The sequence below is a fragment of the Pleurodeles waltl genome, chromosome 8, assembly GCF_031143425.1.
Source record: "Pleurodeles waltl isolate 20211129_DDA chromosome 8, aPleWal1.hap1.20221129, whole genome shotgun sequence".
Taxonomy (NCBI): domain Eukaryota; kingdom Metazoa; phylum Chordata; class Amphibia; order Caudata; family Salamandridae; genus Pleurodeles; species Pleurodeles waltl.
The window spans coordinates 26,014,167-26,035,711 of NC_090447.1; the positions used below are offsets into that span (position 1 = coordinate 26,014,167).

At 49.2% G+C, this 21,545-nt stretch overlaps 1 protein-coding gene across 1 annotated transcript in view; it reads left to right on the forward strand.

Annotated features, from left to right (window-relative positions):
* TPP1 (tripeptidyl peptidase 1) overlaps positions 1–21,545 on the forward strand; it is a 102,870-nt gene that overhangs the window by 65,820 nt on the left and 15,505 nt on the right. Inside the window, exons 6-8 of the mRNA XM_069203639.1 lie at positions 5,617–5,795; positions 7,248–7,446; positions 14,869–15,057. Coding sequence (XP_069059740.1) covers positions 5,617–5,795; positions 7,248–7,446; positions 14,869–15,057 — 567 coding nt within the window. The remainder of the gene's footprint in view (positions 1–5,616; positions 5,796–7,247; positions 7,447–14,868; positions 15,058–21,545) is intronic.

The window sequence follows — 21,545 nt, forward strand, 5'->3', positions numbered from 1 at the left end:
GAAGTGTCCTGGCCAGTGCATGCTATACTCAGCTGGCAGGCGTCACCATTTCTGTCACATCTCTAGGACTTCTAGGCATGTGGGTCAGCACAGTGTGCAATGCACCAAGCATCACTTCTTCCTATGTCAAGTGTGTGGTTGTGCGTGATACCAGTGCTCCCCAAACTGCACCAGGCTACATAAATGTACAGCTTAAGGTTGTGGACACCGATGTCTGTTTATCAAATGGAACGGTCATGACAGCCCACTTCTCCAGTGTTGCTTATTTCCCCGACCAGTCAAGAGAGAGAGATAGTAGAGTTCAGCTGTGCAAAAAAACATTTGGACAGTTCAATGGGAATATTGGCAGGCATTGAAATTAAGGCGGTATAATCATTTTAATAGGCGCAGTCCTGCCTGCCATTGATAATAGTAAACTAGTTAATCTATTACCCTACTTGCAAGCTTTTCTAATTCAGGGGCGTCATTATTTTTATGCCTTAGTGGCCTCCCTAACTACAGGGGGCAGGTTCCATCCTGGCTATCTAATAAAGAAGTGTGTGTATGAGACCTACATTGAAATCAGGTTTTCCTTCGGAAGTCTTAGCCCTCTGCATGCATGATCTTACCAAAGCCGGCACGCCAGCAGCTCCATGGCTCACACAAAGAGCAAGGGGGACCGGAGGCATCCATGTCTTTTTCCTTTGAGATTTCCGGTGGCCCAGGCATGTAGCCATTCACTGAAACTCTGGCTATACGCCTGGTGTAGATTCATTTAATCAATTTAGTGAAGTAGTCTCCTATCCCTGTTTGTCTGATCACATTCAGGAGAAAGACCATTCCAATGAATCAAAGACCTTCTCCGTGTTGAGAAAGACCAGAACTGCCTCCAGTTATGAACAGGTTGTAGGAGGTGGTTCTAGGTTGGATGAGTCTGGATTGATTAGGCAGGACCAGCCTCTTCATCTGGGGAGGTCAGCCGATAAACTGCAATCTTAGCAAGGATTTTGTTGTCCACATTTAATAATGATGGTGGCTGGTAGGAGGAGTCTAGAGCACTTACTTTCTCTGACTTCAGTAGTACTGCGATTGATGCTTCCGTGATGGATTGCAGCAGCACTGCATCCTCCAAAGCCTCCTCAGACATAGCAAGTAAATGAAAATCCCGAATATGTTTCAATTCCTTATAAAATTCAGTCGTACAACCTTCAGTTCTGAGGGCCTTGCACAGCATTTGCAATTATTTCCATTGAGACAAATGCACCACATGCAAGTCTAAGAAGGAACTGGAGCTCACCAAGTGCTACCCACCTGGCACACACTCTGGGAGGTGCTGGCTTTAGAAGTTACTTTGCAATGTGAGATCTCCAACTGTTCTGTGTACACTGGTCCCCATTCAAAAGCTCAGTGAGCTACAGAAAATATTTAGCTGCAAGATTCTGAAACAAGGTCCTGAAAAAGACCCCAAAAAGCAGATGTCTGGCAGAAGCATGAAAGCAAAAGCCAGAAGAAAGGCACCAAATCAGTTTATAAGAATATATATTACTTTACAAGTTTGAAAAGATTGGTTCCACCCGTGTATGTGTGGTTGTCATCAATGAGGTCCTTCAATTAACGTGTAAAGATTAGAATATGTTCCTGAAAAATATTTTTTGACTGGTGCCATCATTTTGTTGTGATTGAGTGAAAATGTCTACTATTTTTGGGCTTTAGTGAAAAGGCTATGACAAAACCAACCAACAACACGAATTTCTGTTGATTTTGTCATATCAAGCAATCAATCAATCAATCAAAGAGACTTATATAGCGCGCTACTCACCCGTTAGGGTCTCAAGGCGCTGGAGGGGGGGGGAAGGGAGGGGAGATCACTGTTCGAAAAGCCAGGTTTTAAGGTTTTTCCTGAAGAGTAGGAGGTCCTGGGTCTTGTGGAGGTGGGTGGGGAGGGAGTTCCAGGCTTTGGGGGCCAGATAGGAGAAGGATCTGCCCCCAGTGGTGGTGTGTTTGATGCGGGGGACTGTGGCGAGGGAGAGGTCGGCGGAGCGGAGGTGGCGTGTGGGAGTGTGGAAGGTCACTCTTTCGTTGAGGTAGGTTGGGCCGGTGTTGTGGAGGGATTTGTGCGCGTGGATGAGGATCTTAAAGGTGATCCTTTTGTCTATGGGGAGCCAGTGGAGGGATTTGAGGTGTGGTGAGATGTGTTCATGTCGGGGCAGATCGAGGATGAGTTGTGGTGCTGAGTTCTGGATTCGTTGTAGTTTGCGTTTGAGTTTTTGTGTGGTGCCGGCATAGAGGGCATTGCCGTAGTCAAGCCTGCTGCTGATGAGAGCGTGGGTGACTGTCTTTCTGGTCTCTGTGGGGATCCATTTGAATGTCTTCTTCAGTGTGCGGAGTGTGTTAAAACATGAGGAGGTGAGGGCGTTGATTTGTTGGGTCATAGAGAGGGAGGGGTCCAGGATGACGCATAGGTTGCGTGCGTGGTTTGCGGGGGTTGGGTGCGGGGCCTAGCGTGGTGGGTCACCAAGAGGGGTCCCAAGTGTTTTTGTGAGGACCAAAAATGATTATTTCGGTTTTGTTGGAGTTGAGTTTCAGGTGGTTGGCTGTCATCCAGGCAGCAGTGTCAAGGAGTGCAGCGTGTAGGTTGGTTTTGGCGGTGGTGGGGTTGCGGGTGAGGGAAAAAATGAGTTGTGTGTCATCAGCGTATGAGAGGATGGTGATGCCGTGGGGTTTGAGGATGTTGGCTGGTGGATGTTAAAGAGTTTGGGGCTGAGGGAGGAGCCTTGTGGGACTCCGCATGTGATTGGTGGAGGATTGGAAGGGTGGGAGACTGACTTTTTGAGTTCTGTCGGTAAGAAAGGAGGTGAGCCAGTCCAGGGCTAAGTGGCAGATCCCGGCGTTGTGGAGTCGTGTACGGAGTGTGTGGTGGCAGACGGTGTCAAAGGCTGCGGAGAGGTCCAGGAGTATGAGTACTACGGTCTCGCCCATGTTGACTCTGGATCTGATTTCGTCGGTGCAAGCGATGAGAGCGGTTTCCGTGCTGTGATTCTTGCGGAACCCAGATTGGGAGGGGTCAAGTGTGTGATTTGTCTCGAGGAAGTGTGATAGGCGGGAGTTGACTAGTTTTTCCGTGACCTTGGCTGGGAAAGGGAGGGGGGAGATGGGGAGGTAGTTGGAGAGGTCGTCTGGGTCGTCTTTGTTTTTTTTAGGAGCGCGGTGACTTCCGCGTGTTTCCAGCGGTCAGGGAAGGTGGCGGTTGCGAATGAGCTGTTGATTATGGCTCGGAGTTTAGGGGCTATGGTGGGACTGGCCTTGTTGTATATTCAGTGGGGGCATGGGTCGGAGGGGGAGCCAGAGTGAATGGAGTTCATTGTCTTTTCAGTTTCTTCGTCAGTGGTGGGGGCCCAGGTGGTGAGTAGGTTGGGGGGTGTGTTTGGTGGGTTTGTGTTGGGTGGGTGGGGGTTGTGTGTGGAGGGTGTGTGTGGTATGAAGCTGTTGTGTATGTCCTGGATTTTGCGGTGGAAATGATTTGAGTGGGAGTTGCAGAGGGTTTGTTTGTGGGTAGGGTCTCGGTTGCTGGCTTTGGGTTTGGAGAGCTCTTTGATGATGGTAAAGAGTTCTTTGCTGCTTTGGGAGTTGTTGTCAATATGTTCCTGGTAGTGTGCTCTTTTGGTGGTGCGTATGAGTTGGTGGTGGACGCGTGTGGTGGTTTTGAGGGCGGAGAAGTTTGTGGCGGAGGGTTCTTGTCTCCAAATTTTCTCTGCTTTGCAGCATTTGCGTTTGGACTCGTGGAGTTCAGTGGTGAACCATGGGGCGTTCTTGATATTGCGGGTGGTGATGTTTTTTTTGAGGGGCGCGAGGGCTTCGGCACAGGTGGTGATCCATTTGTTGAGGTTGTGTGCTGCAATATTGGGGTCGGGTGTGTTGGGTGGGGTAGTTTGTGTCAGTTGGGAGTTCAGGTGTTCCGTGGGGATCTTGTCCCACATGCGGTAGGGGGTGGTGTGTTGGTGGTGGTGTGTGGGTGGTTTGTTGTAGGAGAAGTGGACGCAATGGTGGTCTGTCCATTGGAGTTTGGTGGTGTGGGTGTAGGTGACGTGTTGGCTTGCGGTGAAAATTGCATCGAGTGTGTGTCCAGCCGAGTGGGTGGGGGCTGTAACCAGTTGTTTGAGTCCCAGGTTGGTGAGGTTGTCCAGGAGGGAGGAGGAGTTGTGGTCTTGGGGGTTTTCCAGGTGGAAGTTGAAGTCGCGGAGGAGTATGTAGTCTGTGGAGGTGAGAGCGTGTGTGCTGATGGTGTCAGCGATGGTGTCGCAGAAGGGGGGGCGTGGTCCAGGTGGTCTGTATATGAGTGTGCCTCTGAGGGTGGTGGTGGTGTTGATGTGGATGAGGAAGTGCATTTGTTCTGCGTTGTTGAGGGTGTCGAGAGTGATGGTGGTGACCTTGATGGTGTCTCGGTGAAGGATGGCGATGCTGCCTCCAGGTTTGTTAAGGTGGTCTTTGCGTTGGAGTTTGTAGCCCTCCGGGGTGGCTGTGGCTATGTCTGGCTCAGATGTGAGGTTTGTCCATGTTTCTATGAGGAAGACGATGTTGGGTGAGTGTGATGTGATGAGGTCCCAGAGTTCTATGGCATGTTTGTGTAGGGACCGGGTGTTTAGTAGCAGACAGCTGACATCTCAGACAGCTGAGATGGTTGCGGGTGGTGTGGTTGTTGTGATGTGAGATATGCAATTTATTATAATAATTTTTACAGAGAATGTTTCAAATGTTTCCAGGAAGTCATTGGTGAGTACGTCAGTGAGAGTATTTCAAAATGCAAAAGAAATCAAAGATTTTGTTGATAGGTTGTGCAACTCAGCCATGACACATGTATTAAGAACCTGTAAATTGACCCTTATTTGTTGATATAACACCTGAAACCACAACAGAAACGAAGGCCCTCATTACAACCCTGGCAGTCCGTTTCCCGCCACATTTGCCCCGGCGGTGATAATGAGGGGATTACAAGTCCCCCTACCGCCACCCTTTTCCTGGCGGTTTGAACCGCCAGGAAAAGGCTGGCGGAACGGGGAGTCGCGGGGCCCCTGGGGGCCCCGTGCAGCATTTCACTGCATAGCAGACAGTGAAAAGTGCGACGGGTGCAACTGCACCCGTCGCACGGCCGCAACAGCGCCGGCTCCATTTGGAGCCGGCTCCCATGTTGCGGCCCAGTGGGGATGTCATTATGGACATCGTGGGAGTACGGCCGCATAGGCGGCCGCACGACGGTTACAACCGCCACCCGCCAATGTTGTAATGACCCCCTTAGTTCGAAGACCAGTGTCACAGGTGAATACCTTCTTCTTTACCTTGACCCTCAGTGCTAGCCGACATGGGTTCTTTGTGCTCAAAACTTTGAGGAAAAGCAGCAACGTATAAACTCTTTCCTTCTTTTACCATTTAACTGTTCTGATGCGTAATGCCACGAATAAGGTACCAAAGGGCATTTGTGTGGTCGGGCAGACTGCCAGTTAGATGGAGCATACTCGTCCAGTCTTCTGTTCTTTTTCAGTTTACAGGAGTTAGTTTCTGCTTTATGTTCTTCAGGGGTTGACCCATTTTCTGGTTAATGACCTCCTGATGGGGCCTGTTGTTTTTCCTTTGTGTCTGCAGTGGGGGGGCTGCATCGTTTCCCTCTGGAGAAGAAAGTCCTCAGTGGAGCCTGGAAGGATCACACGAAGCGAGGTGTGGGATTCCACCTGGGAGTTACTCCATCCGTGATCAGAGAGAGATACAACATTTCAGCCAGTGACATTGGATCCTCCCCTGACAACAGTCAGGCGTGTGCACAGGTCAGTACATGCCGCTACATTGTCTCATAATGGGGGTTAACACACAGGTAACCCAGGAGATGCACCACACAGTGGCGGCTCTCCCGCTGATGTCTTGGGACAGAGCCCCACCAGATGATAAAGTCCGTCCTTTATAAGAGCTGTTAGTTTCTGGCATTGTCTCCTGCCCTCTAGAGAATGTGGTGCTGCACACCTTGAAGCCACTGACTGACAGCAGCACAGTGAAAGTGCAAATGTGTAATGGTCTGAGTGGCCTATTTCATGACTGTAGCCGCAAAAGGAGATTAGACGCGGTCAGGTGCTGGAGAATGAAACTCCAGTCAATTAATGTATAACAAGGAGCTTGGATCCTGGGCCCCAAAGGGCAATAGTCATTGATGACCCTTGTGGCTTACACTAATTTGGGAACAGCTATTCATGCTGCATCAAATTTCACCAGCGGCTCCTTCACAAGTGTGGAATTCTTTCAGTAAGTTTCGATCCCTGATAGATTTGCTTTCAGAGACATCTCCAGCAAACTCACTGCCGTCTGCATGTAAATGCTTTAGAAATCCCTTCATATATTTGTAACTTTGGGCCTGATTAGAGTTTGGCGGACGCGTTCCTCCGTCACAAACATGACGGATATCCCGTCCACCATTTAACGATCTCCATAGGCTATAATGGGATCGTAATACGGCAAACGGGACATCCATTACGTTTGTGACGGACTAACGCCCTCCGCCAAAGTCTAAATCAGACCCTTGGTCTCCTGACACGCCAATGATGGGAAATCTCATATCCTTCCAAAGACACTTGACAACTGGCTGCACACAGGGAAACATCTTCTTTAAAACATACGCCCTTGACGGGATGTCATGTAGGACGCCTGCTACTTCTCAGACAACTGAAGTCGCTCTTACATCCAGGCACGTGGCAACAGACTCACACCCAGATCAGCCAATTACCTGCACAGACTGAACGCTCCTTCACTCATAAGGAATCTCACTCGTTTGCATATAAACACCCCTGAACTCCTACTCACCCGCAGCTACTTAATAGCGGATTCACACACCGACAACCCCCCTCGCCCAGACGTTTCTGAGCATGCTTCAGAGCACGTTGTGAGCTATAACCTCAACAGATCAGAGCCTTATTAGGAAATTCACGTACAGAATACGCTGTACAAAATGTGGAGGATATACCGTCCACTATATTGCAAATACATTGTAGTCAGTGGTGCTCTAAATGTGATGGATAGTCCGGTTGGGACAGAGTGCCCTATCTGCCAAACTCCAAGTAAAGCAGCGAGTCCATTCATCACCATACTTAGGGTATACAAACGTCCAGTAGCATCAACTATGGATAACTGATCGTCACTTGAGAATATTCAAAGTACCTGTTTCTGAATCTGCTGTTCATTCTGTCAGAGTGATTTCATGTCTCTTGATTGCATTTTCTTTTCTTTTCTAGTTTCTGGAGCAGTATTTCCACCAGGCCGATCTTGCTGAGTTCATGCAGCTCTTTGGACGGAGCTTCGATCATCATGATCAGGTCGATAAGCTAGTGGGCCATCAGGGCGAAGGGAAGGCTGGGCTCGAAGCAAGCCTCGACGTGGAGTACATCATGAGTACTGGAGCCAACATCTCCACCTGGGTCTTCAGTAATCCAGGTGCGTGTGTGCGGTACCTCGTTGCAGCTCATCCCCGCCTGGATCCACAAGAGGTCCTGTGACGCAGTGGCACACTTGTAGACTTTAGAAACACAATATCTCTTTTTTTGTGCCAATTTCTGCACTGGACCAAACTATATGATCCTGGGCGAATACATTCATCCCCCAGTGCCTTCCTACCTTTATCCAGGAAGACCAAAAACTGACCAATGGAAAGTTTTAAATAATAGTAGCCCTTCATAGTTCTGAAGGCCATGTTCAGGTTATTTTGTTTTGTCATTTCTGCCACTGTAGACCGGGACCAACCTTACCACGAGGGACAGTAGAGTTTTCTTACCTGTTCACAATGTGTGTGATACAAGACCACTTCCTCATTCAGTTGTTCATTCTTTCATGATAATCACTTCTTCTAAGCAGGCACTCGTTCTGCTGGTCTGCTTTTTTTTCTAAAAGAGGTCCGCTAGCTTTAAATATTCCTTTCCTGGCAAGACACAAATCTTAATACTAAAGAAAACGCAAGGATTCCGGCTTTGTGTTTGAAAGTACTTTAAGAGGCCATCAAGAGATTTATATCACAATATGTGTCAAAACCCAAACATTTATTAGCAGGCAGAGGAGTAGTGAAGAATACATATTGTTGATAATTAAACATAAAGGGCTGAGTAAAAAGTCTGTTTTTTTCCACTTCAGTGGATAGCTGTTTTAATGCTGTTGCCGTGTGGTTGTGGAACTTCATGGCTTCCACCAAACTGCTGTGGTTTGCAGCTTCCTGTTTAGGCCTGGCAGGCTGCAGCTGCTCTCTTCCAGAGGGTCTTTCTCCTCATTCGGGCAATCCTCTGCTCTCTCTTCCGAAGGCTGAATAGTCCTACAGTGCATGGGATGTCCTGTTGTTTCAGGTGAAGGGATTCTAGTTGGAAAAGACCAGGAAGCTTATGAATGATTTGTTTAAAAGTTTATTGCTGGTTGAACGACAGGGACTGAAGACGTTACTGAGGCTGATTAATCGAGTTGCACTATGTTCCTTACAGAGGCGCGGGTAATGACGTCTCTGGTGTCTGTAGCTACACCTCAACATCCTGTTCTCGCTTTCGTGCAAAAACGATTTGAAAGTGAAATAGTTTCTGTTCAACTGAAATGCTCTTCTCTAACTAGTGTAAAACATCCATGGAGAGAATTGATTTCTCCACCAGCTCTTTAGTGATTTCATCCAACTTCTTAAAGTCCTTCAGAATATCTGGGATCACTGTGCCACTACAGTTTGCCTTTTGGCCCCCATCATCTCTTCCAGAAAGTTAGGTGATAGTTTGTGAGTCATTCTCAGCTGTGAGTTTTTTTTCCTCCAGCTTAAAGTCTTAAATCTCAATGCTGTAGGATTCTCCGGAGCGAGCCCTGAAGTTGGGGAGTCTGTAGTAATAGTCAACATTCTAGCAGTGTGGGGCGGCCTTGATGCCACCGGTAGTTCGGATCTCAACGTGAAGGAAGAGGGAGTCTCAAAGATGCCAAGACTTTCGACGGAAAGGAAAAGTCCAAGGTCCTTGTCATTGAGGTGGTTGACGTCAAGGTCACCTCTAATGATGATGACGGATTCTACATCAGCACCTGGGAGGATTTTGAGGATGAACATTTTGGAGCCTGACTGGGATGGACTCTGCATCCATGCTTCAATGGGGTGATCGTCTTGTCATAGGACGAAACCGCCGATGAGATGGTAAAGAGCAGGGCTTTAATTTCAGAGGTACATTCTCAACGCAATGATAGACACTGAACTAGCCTCCAAGGGCGGAGTTTGGAAGTCACTGGTTGACTGGCTCACTGACCGAAAGGGAATCAGCCTGAACCATAAGGTGGCCAAGCCGTAGTGTCACGTGTTGCTCTGCTGGTGTTTCCATAACTCTCCCGTTTGTGTGCACGCAAACTCCTTAGATAAAGGGGACACTTCAAAGGATGTCGGTGTACAAACATTTTTCTGGAGTATTAATAACTCATACCTAACCCACGTCTTCCCAACTTAGGACACACACCTACCTATGCGCGACCCAATGTTAGTACACTGCTTCTGAACACTTTTTGTGACAATGCCGGTTACACTGTGGAGGTGACCAGAGTCAAGGCCCTCAATTTTCAAACTTTAAGAAAAGCTGTTTAAAGTTTCCTGATCAGTGTAGCACAGTATGCAATTCTGTGAGTGGTATTAAGCCGAAAGTAAAAGTGTTCTTGTAGATAGCAAGACTAATGCCTAAAGTTAGTGTATAATGAAAGGCACCATCTACTTCACAGCCTTCAGATTGTAACAGCAAAATAACTCTAGTAGAGCAAATTAATGAAAAGGTGATGAAAGCGTTGCATATGGATTGCGGTGCTGTCCCTCACACCCACGTACCTGATACAACTGGTGAACTGGTCACTTAAATAACTAGTCATCTTTTATCAGATAAAGTAAGTGTTTACCACAAGGATTAGCAAGGCTGTGTGTTGTATAGAACGCAACTATAATCGTCATTCTCTTAGTTCAATTTACACCACCCTTGTTAGGCCTGAGAGCATCTCCTCCTCTCTGGCCCCTCTGCGTCGTTATTTTTGGTGCATCCCAGGTACTGTGTGTTAAAACGATGCAACCACTGATTCTTAACGATTGAGGCTCATTTCACACTTTTCAAAGTGATATCTTGACTTGTGGATATTCGATTTTTGTCGTTTTGGTCTTATTTTATTCAGATACATATTATCTATTTTCCTAAACTACTGTGGAGTACTTTTGTGGTGTTTCCACTGTGTTACTGTATGAGTTATGGCACAAATACTTTACACAGAGTCTTTTAAGTTAAGCCTGACTGCTCAGTGCCAAGCTACCAGAGGGTGAGCACAGGATCATTTGAATTGTGTGTGACACCTTGAGTAGGATTGTGGCTACTACTTGGTCAGGGTTGTAAACCTCTGCCAACTAGATACCCCATTTCTAACAGCCCTCATTTGTGATTTTTTGCCATGTCGTGTTTGTGGTGAAAGAAGGTTCAGACCTACGGTTTGTATTTCTCTGCGTTGTTACAGAAAGGTAACAAACATATCTTGGTAGTGATAACGCCGTTCTTATGTGTTCAGTCATTTCTTTGGCAGGTTCTTGGTACCCAGATTTTATTTTCTGGCACAGGTACCGCTCTGGCCATTATGTTCAGGTGCAGTATTTGAAGTTGTTGCTGTTTCTCTTGTCTGAGGGTTTCCAATGTGCATTTTATCCTGAGGCCAGCCCTGCGCTGTCCAAACGTTTCTTCTTCTCGAGCACAAACACATGTTCACTGAGCAGCTGATGTTCTCATAAGGCACAGGTCTTCCTGGAGACATAGTTACTAGAGTCATGCTGCTGTTTGCGTTGCAGACTGAAGTATTTTAATGCTTAATTACTTCTTTTCTGAAGTGCTTCCAAATCCTATGGGTATTAGATCATATCTTATAAGTTACGCAATTGTATGGTAAAATCCACTGTTTGGTCAAATACTTTGTACAAACCTGTCTATGAAACTCCAGTTAGAGGCAGTAATTTCATCTTGCTTCCTTCAACTCTGCAAAATTAGAAAGATTGGTAAATTCTTGACCTTTGAGGCTGTCATCCAGGTCATCATTGCATTAGTCATCTCAAGAATAGACTCGACAAACGCCCTCTACGTGGGCCTCCCAAAGGGCTTGAACCACAGACTTTAACTAGTACAAAATCAGGGTGCCAGGCTAATGTTTCTGTTACCCTGGCGCCAAGAAACTGCCCAGTGTACATGCCATTTACAAATAGGAGTAACATCAAACAATATAACAAGGGTTGCTTTGGGAAAGATCTCACTGCTGCCTGAACACCCCTGAAAGGGAGTGGGGCTTGTTTGGTCAGAGCAGTTTGGGGCTAACAATTGGTATTTTTCTGGCCTTCCTGTTGGTTCCCATTTCTGCTTTGGCCATAAGGAGGTTGATGACTTCCTCTGGATCCATGAGCCCTGTACACCTTAGTATTTTTGTGGGTTTCCTCGGAACCCGTACCACCCCTGCCCTTATCAAGCATGATTGACTTCTCTCTGCACGTCCTCCTACCCTCGAGGAGCACCATTGGCTTCTGTAGGATTAATAGTCCCAATGTATTTAGCTCTCGTCATAGACCATCATTTGAAACTTGCACACTGACTGGTTTGCGATCAGTGATGCAATTTGTGATGTGACATATGTACTAAGAGGTCACATTAGAAAACAGCCCATAAGCAGAGGGCGGAATAATCGTTTGATGATGATTTAGCTGACGATTGACTTCGTTCAGTATCAGTTTGCCTCCGCTGAGGTCAGCAGACCTCCACCCGTCCACCAGTGCATATGGATTAGGCAGATTGCAAATTGTGACACCCGGTAGATGGCAGGGATGGTGGTCTGCAAGGGACAGCAGGGACGAGCATGCTTTCTCAACTGGAAACATTGTTTCTGATTTTGAAACAAAAAACAAAGTTTCTTGTTGGGGAAGACATGGAGTCATAGGACATTGAAGTCCATGGACCACTGCCTACTCTCCTCGAGGTTCCCTACATCAGTCTCAGGCATGAAGCTGGCCCGTGGATTTAGCTTCCTCCTTACGACCACTTCTTTTTTTTTTTTGTTCCACATATTTTATTAATTTTCTTACCGCAGCAGAGATAACAAATAACAATAACGATTAACTCATGAAATAAATGTCATGAGGCGCAAACAAATATGAGCATGCCACCCAAGTTAAAAAGCATCAAAAAGATACAACCCAATATGTATTGAAAAGGTTGAACAAAATATATCATAGATTCAGGATAAAACATAAATCACCAATATATTTTGTCATTAAGAGATGTTATCAAAATGTACAAATAGCGATGTATGCGCCATTGAATTATATTGGTATTCTACGTCAATCCCAGTAACACAAAAAGAGGCAAATATGAATGAAAAGTTTGTGGGTCTCAAGAGTATATTCCATAGAAAAAAAATGAAAGAAACAAAAAAGAAAAGAAAAAAGAGAGAAAGAGAAGAAAAAAAAAAGAAAAACATGAGAGAAAGCACATAGGAAAAGAAAAAGAGAGACGAAGAAAAAGGAGAGTGCATGAGGGAGTGACTAAAATTCAGGAGTCAGTAAATGATCCATGGTTTGCGACTCCAAATGCAGCCACAAACCAGTCATACGTGTAATTGTGAGCGCCAGATAGGAGGGGGGAGTTCGTTTCATGCACCCATCTATTTGTGATTTGTAATTGGTTGCGAAACTTGTTACAAGTCAGAGACTTGTAAAATAGCTGCTGTGCGTAGCAAAATAGTCTTTTCTGATTGTAAAACCTGTTTTTTGCGGGTCACAGGCTTTGAAGCTCACGCACAAAGCTCTTTAGTGGTACCAATGTCACCTGTGTCCAAAGGTCGCGACATTTGCATCATTTGCTTCCTGGTGACCTGTATTACCTGTGTCCATTGACCCCTTAAGTGCTGCCGATGAACCCTTCATATCCATTGCGCTCACTCCAGTGCGTTGATTTGAATGGATTTTCTTTTTTCTTTTTTTTTTAATCAGAATGTGAGGGAAGAGCTTCCCTCATGTCTTTTTTTTATTTTTATTTTTATAACACTGTTAACGATCAGCGCTCGCAACTCACACACTCACCATGTGCTGACCCCACACTGTCAAAAGTGAATACAGCCAATGTCATTAGGTGCCTTCTGCTTTCACTTTGATTGGTGCTTGGGGGCATAATTCAGTCATTCAAGCACCTATCAGTGCAGAAGTACCAGACAGTGTACAATGTCCCCTTTTTGGCGGTATCTCACTGTAGGGCATCCCTGCTTGGATCCCAAGCAGGGATCCACCCACTAGATTCCAGAAGATCCTTTCTCGATTCAAAGTCCACCAGCCTCCTTCCTGTGGATTGTTGGGAGTGAAGTCTCCCCTTCACTGGATCCTTGGCTTTATCAAAAAGGCTGTTCCTCTTCTTTTGAGGCAATTTGACTTAAATTGCATGGTTAAAACAAAGAATCTTTTCCCTCTCTTTATAGGACCAAAATTAAGTGTTGTCTCCACCTGTGCTGCTCCTTTGCGAGGGTTTCATCCCTGGGGTCGGTGCGGAGAGTCATGGGCCAGTGACGTGCTCCACCCAGTAGTCTCACCTGTTGTGCGGCTGCGGTGTCGGGCACCTTTGTCCTTCAGAAACAAAGTTGTTTTTATGGGCTTTCTTTGGGTGCTCTTTCTTTTTGTGACTTGAGGGACTCCCCAAGATGTCCCTTTACGTCTAGCACCCAGGTTGTCCTACGCTTACAGAGGATCACAGGCCCCTGTCCTATGGAGCAAGAAGGTCAGATGCTGTGCCACTGTGGTATTCCCCCTAATAGGGAGTTGACCATTACCTGGTCCAGTAGGCATGGTGGTTCCTTGAGAGTGGAGGCCAAGATCCAGCTGAAGACAGTAGGGATGAAACAATGCTTTCTTCTGAGATAAGAGGCCAGCACAACTCCTTCCGTCTTGTTCTGTAGCTGCAGCTCTTACTCCAGGCACACTCGCCACCCTGAATCGGTGATGTCCACACTTCTCAGGCCAGCTCTGAATCGATACTCTGCACAGAGGCAGCGCTTTTGCAGGAGTGGAGCAGAGTGCAGTAGAAATGTGTCCACACAAGGTCTACTTGGCTGGACCTGTCCATCCTTTTTTAGTTTCTAGAGTGTTATTTCACTTCTTTTTTTGTTGTTGTGAACTTTTTGTGTTTATCATGAATATCAGTTTTTGAAGTTCTTTTGTTCTCATTTGATTTTACTGCTGTCCTGTGGTGAAGGCTTGTGTTATTCACAAACATGAGGTAGAGACCAAACAGCTTCGGACGGAAGCCTGGCCTCCTCAGAGTATTTGTAGAGCTCTATGGTTTATCACTGCCTGCCAAACCTCTCGGCTCCTCTGCCGAACATACAGTACTGGTGGGTCAGAATATTGCCTGTGTGCTCCAAAGTTCAATGTTACTTGGACATGGTGTCTTGACTTCACTGTGACCGTCCGGCTTTGCTACCATGGATTACGGGATCTCTGCTGGCGCATGTGGCTTAGCCGTGTATCTCCCTGCTGCCGTATACGTTTTTTTGGTATCATTTCCGTAGTTTTTCACAAACTGTCATGGACTTTTCTGATGTATGATCTGCTACACCTCTGAATTAAAAAAAAATGCATATCATTGTCAAAGTCATTTGATACAGTAAGTAAGCCCGCCTTTTTTGAGAAATTCTCTTTTAAACCTTTTCCTTGTGTATGAACATTATTTACCCAACATATTAATGAGGATATTCTGGCTTATATTAGCTCCTTATGTGCACCTTAGATCTGAGCATAAGGGATTTGTTGAGTAGTGAACCTCCATCAGCGGCTGAGGGTCTGATTTCTGTTCACACGTTGGTTTTTTGTAGGCCGCCACGAGTCGCAGGAGCCATTTCTGGACTGGCTGTTGATGCTGAGTAACATGTCGGCCCTCCCGTGGGTCCACAGTGTCAGCTATGGTGATGACGAAGACAGCCTCTCGGTGGCCTACATGGAGCGGATTAACGTGGAGTTCATGAAGGCGGGAGCGAGAGGACTCACCGTACTCTTTGCTTCAGGTACATCCTCGAAAGCACAACCATAGCATGCATGTTATCTGAGCATCATCACCCTGCCCCACGATATCTAGGCTGCTCTACCTGTGCTGCCACGTCCCTGTGACCTTACCCAGACACAGCAGTTACTTGACGCAGGATGGTCGTGACACCGTCAGGTGCTAGGAAGCATCACTGTATTTAGTGCTTTTGTGGTGTGCGTTAGACTATAGGCGTACAGGAGGGTCTGTGGAGTATGTTTGCAATCTATTTTATAAGGTTTTTTTTTTTTGTGAGGAGTCGTCGGAGGCAATGTGGAGTTTTTACACATTTTTCAGGAATGGGAAATCTGTGAAAAATAAAAGATTTGTAAGCAAGGAATATTTTTGTTTGGTGGCTGGGTTTAAGGACAAGGTAGTTGTGCAGAAGATTTGTGATGGGTCAAAGGGGCTAGTGTGTGAACACATGTCCCATGGGCTGGAGTGTGAACACAGGTCCGAGGGGCTAGCGTGTGAACACACATCTGAGGCGCTGGAGTGTGAACACAGCTCCGAGGGGCTGGAGTGTCAACACACATCTGAGGGGCTGGTGTGTGAATACTGGTCGAAGGGGCTGGCATGTGAACACAGGTCCGGGGGGCTGGCGTGTGAACACAGGTCTGGGGGGCTGGCGTGTGAACACAGGTCCGGGGGGCTGGTCTGTGAACACAGGTCCGGGGGTCTGGTGTGTGAACACAGGTCCGAGGGGCTGGCGTGTGAACACAGGTCCGAGAGGCTGGCGTGTGAACACAGGTCCGGGGGGCTGGCGTTTGAACACAGGTCCGGGGGGCTGGCGTGTGAACACAGGTCCGGGGGGCTGGCGTGTGAACACAGGTCCGGGGGGCTGGCGTGTGAACACAGGTCCGGGGGGCTGGCGTGTGAACACAGGTCCGGGGGGCTGGCGTGTGAACACAGGTCCGGGGGGCTGGCGTGTGAACACAGGTCCGGGGGGCTGGCGTGTGAACACAGGTCTGGGGGGCTGGCGTGTGAACACAGGTCTGGGGGGCTGGCGTCTGAACACAGCTCCGAGGGGCTGGAGTCTGAACACAGCACCGAGGGGCTGGCGTCTGAACACAGCTCCGAGGGGCTGGCGTCTGAACACAGGTCCGAGGGGCTGGCGTGTGAATACAGGTCCGAGGGGCTGGCGTGTGAACACAGGTCCGAGGGGCTGGCGTGTGAACACAGGTCCGAGGGGCTGGCGTGTGAACACAGGTCCAAGGAGCTGGCGTGTGAACACAGGTCCGAGGGGCTGGCGTCTGAACACAGGTCCGAGGGGCTGGCGTCTGAACACAGGTCCGAGGGGCTGGCGTCTGAACACAGGTCCGAGGGGCTGGCGTCTGAACACAGGTCCGAGGGGCTGGCGTCTGAACACAGGTCCGAGGGGCTGGCATGTGAACACAGGTCCAGGGAGCTGGCGTCTGAACACAGGTCCGAGGGGCTGGCGTCTGAACACAGGTCCGAGGGGCTGGCGTGTGAACACAGGTCCGAGGGGCTGGAGTGTGAACACAGGTCCGAGGGGCTGGCGTCTGAACACAGGTCCGAGGGGCTGGCGTGTGAACACAGGTCCGAGGGGCTGGCGTGTGAACACAGGTCCGAGCGGCTGGCGTCTGAACACAGGTCCGAGGGGCTGGCGTCTGACCACAGGTCCGAGGGGCTGGCGTGTGAACACAGGTCCGGGGGGCTGGCGTGTGAACACAGGTCCGAGGGGCTGGCGTGTGAACACAGGTCCGAGGGGTCCGAGGGGCTGGCGTGTGAACACAGGTCCGAGGGGCTGGCGTGTGAACACAGGTCCGAGCGTCTGGCGTCTGACCACAGGTCCGAGGGGCTGGCGTGTGAACACAGGTCCGAGGGGCTGGCGTGTGAACACAGGTCCGAGGGGCTGGCGTCTGAACACAGGTCTGAGGGGCTAGCGTCTGAACACAGGTCCGAGGGGCTGGCGTCTGAACACAGGTCCGAGGGGCTGGCGTCTGAACACAGGTCCGAGGGGCTGGCGTGTGAACACAGGTCCGAGCGTCTGGCGTCTGAACACAGGTCCGAGGGGCTGGCGTGTGAACACAGGTCCGAGGGGCTGGCGTGTGAACACAGGTCCGAGGGGCTGGCGTGTGAACACAGGTCCGAGGGGCTGGCGTGTGAACACAGGTCCGAGCGTCTGGCGTCTGACCACAGGTCCGAGGGGCTGGCGTGTGAACACAGGTCCGAGGGGCTGGCGTGTGAACACAGGTCCGAGGGGCTGGCGTGTGAACACAGGTCCGGGGGGCTGGCGTGTGAACACAGGTCCGAGGGGCTGGCGTCTGAACACAGGTCCGAGGGGCTGGCGTCTGAACACAGGTCTGAGGGGCTAGCGTCTGAACACAGGTCCGAGGGGCTGGCGTCTGAACACAGGTCCGAGGGGCTGGCGTCTGAACACAGGTCCGAGGGGCTGGCGTCTGAACACAGGTCCGAGGGGCTGGCGTCTGAACACAGGTCCGAGGGGCTGGCGTGTGAACACAGGTCCGAGGGGTCCGAGGGGCTGGCGTGTGAACACAGGTCCGAGGGGCTGGCGTGTGAACACAGGTCCGAGCGTCTGGCGTCTGACCACAGGTCCGAGGGGCTGGCGTGTGAACACAGGTCCGAGGGGCTGGCGTGTGAACACAGGTCCGGGGGGCTGGCGTGTGAACACAGGTCCGAGGGGCTGGCGTGTGAACACAGGTCCGAGGGGCTGGCGTGTGAACACAGGTCCGGGGGGCTGGCGTGTTGGGGGGCTGGCGTGTGAACACAGGTCCGAGGGGCTGGCGTGTGAACACAGGTCCGAGGGGCTGGCGTGTGAACACAGGTCCGAGGGGCTGGCGTCTGAACACAGGTCCGAGGGGCTGGCGTCTGAACACAGGTCCGAGGGGCTGGCGTCTGAACACAGGTCCGAGGGGCTGGCGTCTGAACACAGGTCCGAGGGGCTGGCGTCTGAACACAGGTCCGAGGGGCTGGCGTGTGAACACAGGTCCGAGGGGGTGGCGTCTGAACACAGGTCCGAGGGGCCTGCGTCTGAACACAGGTCCGAGGGGCCTGCGTGTGAACACAGGTCCGAGGGGCTGGCGTGTGAACACAGGTCCGAGGGGCTGGCGTGTGAACACAGGTCCAGGGAGCTGGCGTGTGAACACAGGTCCGAGGGGCTGGTGTCTGAACACAGGTCCGAGGGGCTGGCGTGTGAACACAGGTCCGAGGGGCTGGCGTGTGAACACAGGTCCGAGGGGCTGGCGTGTGAACACAGGTCCGAGGGGCTGGCGTGTGAACACAGGTCCGAAGGGCTGGCGTGTGAACACAGGTCCGAGCGGCTGGCGTGTGAACACAGGTCCGAGCGGCTGGCGTGTGAACACAGGTCCGAGGGGCTGGCGTGTGAACACAGGTCCGAGCGGCTGGCGTCTGAACACAGGTCCGAGCGTCTGGCGTCTGAACACAGGTCCGAGCGGCTGGCGTCTGAACACAGGTCCGAGGGGCTGGCGTCTGAACACAGGTCCGAGGGACTGGCGTCTGAACACAGGTCCGAGGGGCTGGCGTGTGAACACAGGTCCGAGGGGCTGGCGTGTGAACACAGGTCCGAGGGGCTGGAGTGTGAACACACGTCCGAGGGGCTGGAGTGTGAACACACGTCCGAGGGGCTGGAGTGTGAACACACATCCGAGGGGCTGGAGTGTGAACACAGGTCCGAGGGGCTGGAGTGTGAACACAGGTCCGAGGGGCTGGAGTGTGAACACACATCTGAGGGGCTGGTGTGTGAATACTGGTCGAAGGGGCTGGCGTGTGAACACAGGTCCGGGGGGGCTGGCGTGTGAACACAGGTCCTTTTTGATACAGATACAGGTGCTGAGGGCCTTGGCTTCATGATATTAGGCTGGTACTTGAGGTGAGGTTGAAGGCACCACACAGTATTTTAACAATTGATAGTATGTACAGTGTACGTTTCTTTCGGGCATACCACTTGCAGTGCCATGCAGCGCTTTAACAGGGAAAATTGTGGACGCCTTCTTATTAGAGGGTGAACGGTGAGGTAGTGTGGCTCAATATTTAAACTACAATTTGGGACCAAAGTTATATATTTAAGAGCGAAAGGGTTAGCCAGTACTCATACAATGCCATACAAAGCTATTTAACAGGGAAAATCGTGGATGTCCTCTCATTAGAGGGTGCAAGATGAGGAAGTGTGGCTAAATGTTTAAACTACATTTGGGGAGCCAAAGTGATATGGTTAAGTGTGAAAGGGTTAGCCAGTCTTCAAAGAGATGTTCGAGTGCTGTTGCCTGAGGGATGTTGAAATAGGGGATGTGCACGAGGGTGACAGTGGCAAGTCTGCAAACCTGGAGACGGATAAAAGTCAAGGGGCTCACACAAGAGGGACAAAAGCCCTTTACTCAAGCTGCTCTGGAACCATGTCCAATAGGGGGTCCACGGACCAGCATTGCACGATTCATTTAATTGTGTTGATGTTATTCTGTTTCAACCTGGTGAGCCAACATAACATTAGGAAACCTCTCTCTTTTCCAGAGGGACCCAAAGATCTTGCACCTTCACATCCCAGTTAGCTGGACCCAGAAGGTGTGATTCCAGAACCATTTAATCCATCTTTATAGTATTTATAGTTTTAGATATTGCTCTGTTGAAAGCTGTAGTTGCCCTATAGCCGTAAAGTCCAGTTGCCAGTTGAAGCTGGAAAAAGCCCTGGGATCCAGTGGTTGCCCAGAGTTCAAGCACTAGCAGTATTTGTTTTTAATCACAAATGGTTATTTGAGGAATGCAATCCCCCCAAGGTTTGGTACCTCTGGAGACATTATAGTTGATTCTGACCACTGTTACATTTACCTCCATTCAGATTTCAGAGACTTAACTTGCCTCTAAACTGTGTCCTACCAATGCACTGGATTGCTTATCCCTAAAACCCATTGAAGTGGACATGGACACCCTTAAATCTTCACCATTGACTTTACTGGAGTTACCTGTATGGTTGGCTTTTGTGCGAAGAGATTTTTCTATATTTAAATGGAAACTTACCACAGGTGGCTTAACACGCAAGTAGCAATGTTGAACACAGTACCAAGGTACTTGAGGTTAGGATGTGTTTTTATAAAGCACATATTCATCCAAAGGGTTTCTTGGGGCCAGATGTAGGTAGGTTTCCGTTTGCGAGTTGCAAATTGCGAGTCCCAGCGACTCGCAATTTGCAACTCGCAAAAGGAAATGCAGAAAGGTGTCTTAGACACCTTCTGCGACTTGCTATGGGGTCACAAAAACCCACCTCGTGAATATTTATGAGGTGGGTCGCAGTTTGCGACCCCATAGCGAATCTAGGCACTCACGGGGATGGTGGCCTGCTGGGGACAGCAGACCACCATGTCCGTGACTGCTTTCTTAATAAAGCAGTTTTTTTTTCTTTTTGCAGCCCGTTTTCCTTAAAGGAAAACGAGCTGCAAACAGAGAAAATACCGAAACCGTTAGTTTCGGTTTTTTCAGAGTAGGCAGTGGTCCTTAGGACCACTGCCTGCTCTGAAAAAATATTTTTTCGGCATTCACAAAGGGGAAGGGGTCCCATGGGGACTCCTTCCCGTTTGCGAATGAGTTACCATCCACTTCAAGTGGATGGTAACTGCGAGTTGATTTGCGACCGCTTTCGCGGTCGCAAATCAACTCTACATCGCGATGCGGTCGCAAATAGGAAGGGAACACCCCTTCCTATTTGCGAGTCGGAATCACATTTTGCGAGTCGGTACCAACTCGCAAAATGTGTATCTGCATCGCGTGAGGCCTTTTGCGCCTCGCAAACGGCGTTTTTCACCGTTTGCGAGGGGCAAAAGGCTACCTACATCTGGCCCTTGGTGACTTAAAGCAGCATGAAGCTGAGATGATAATGTGACCGCAGGAGAGATAAGCAGTTAAGGAGATGCATTTTAAGAGTTTTTGAAAACCACAGGTAATTTAATGATGGTCCAGAGGGGCAGGCGAAGGCTATTGTGGAGCTATAGCACAACCACTGAGAAAGAGCAACGCCCCTAAGCTGCCTTAGGGCCAATGTTATAGAAACCCCAGCACATAAATGTGATAAAAACGATCTTGGGTCATAGCTTCATCCCAGAAGATACTATAACACTTTACTGGTCTTGATATCTACCTTTTAATAAAAGTTGTGTTCTTCTTTGAAGGGAAACGTAAATATAGCAGTGCAGGTCATTGAGTTTATTGAGTATTTTTTGATGTGTCAACCGAGATCTGAGTTTTAAACCCTTATCAACTCTTAGATTCATCCTTGACTGCTCAGTTTTACTACCCTGGAGAGTCAAGTGTCCAGTGGGGATAGCTTGGTTATTCACCAGGATACCCATGAGTAACTGACTGCCCCAGGGCACCTAGAAAAAGGCCTCATGTAATCGGGGATGGTTTTGAAAAACCATGGTAGATGAGCAATCCGGTCTCAGAGGTCCAATATTTAAAGGGTGTCTTGGACACAAAAGT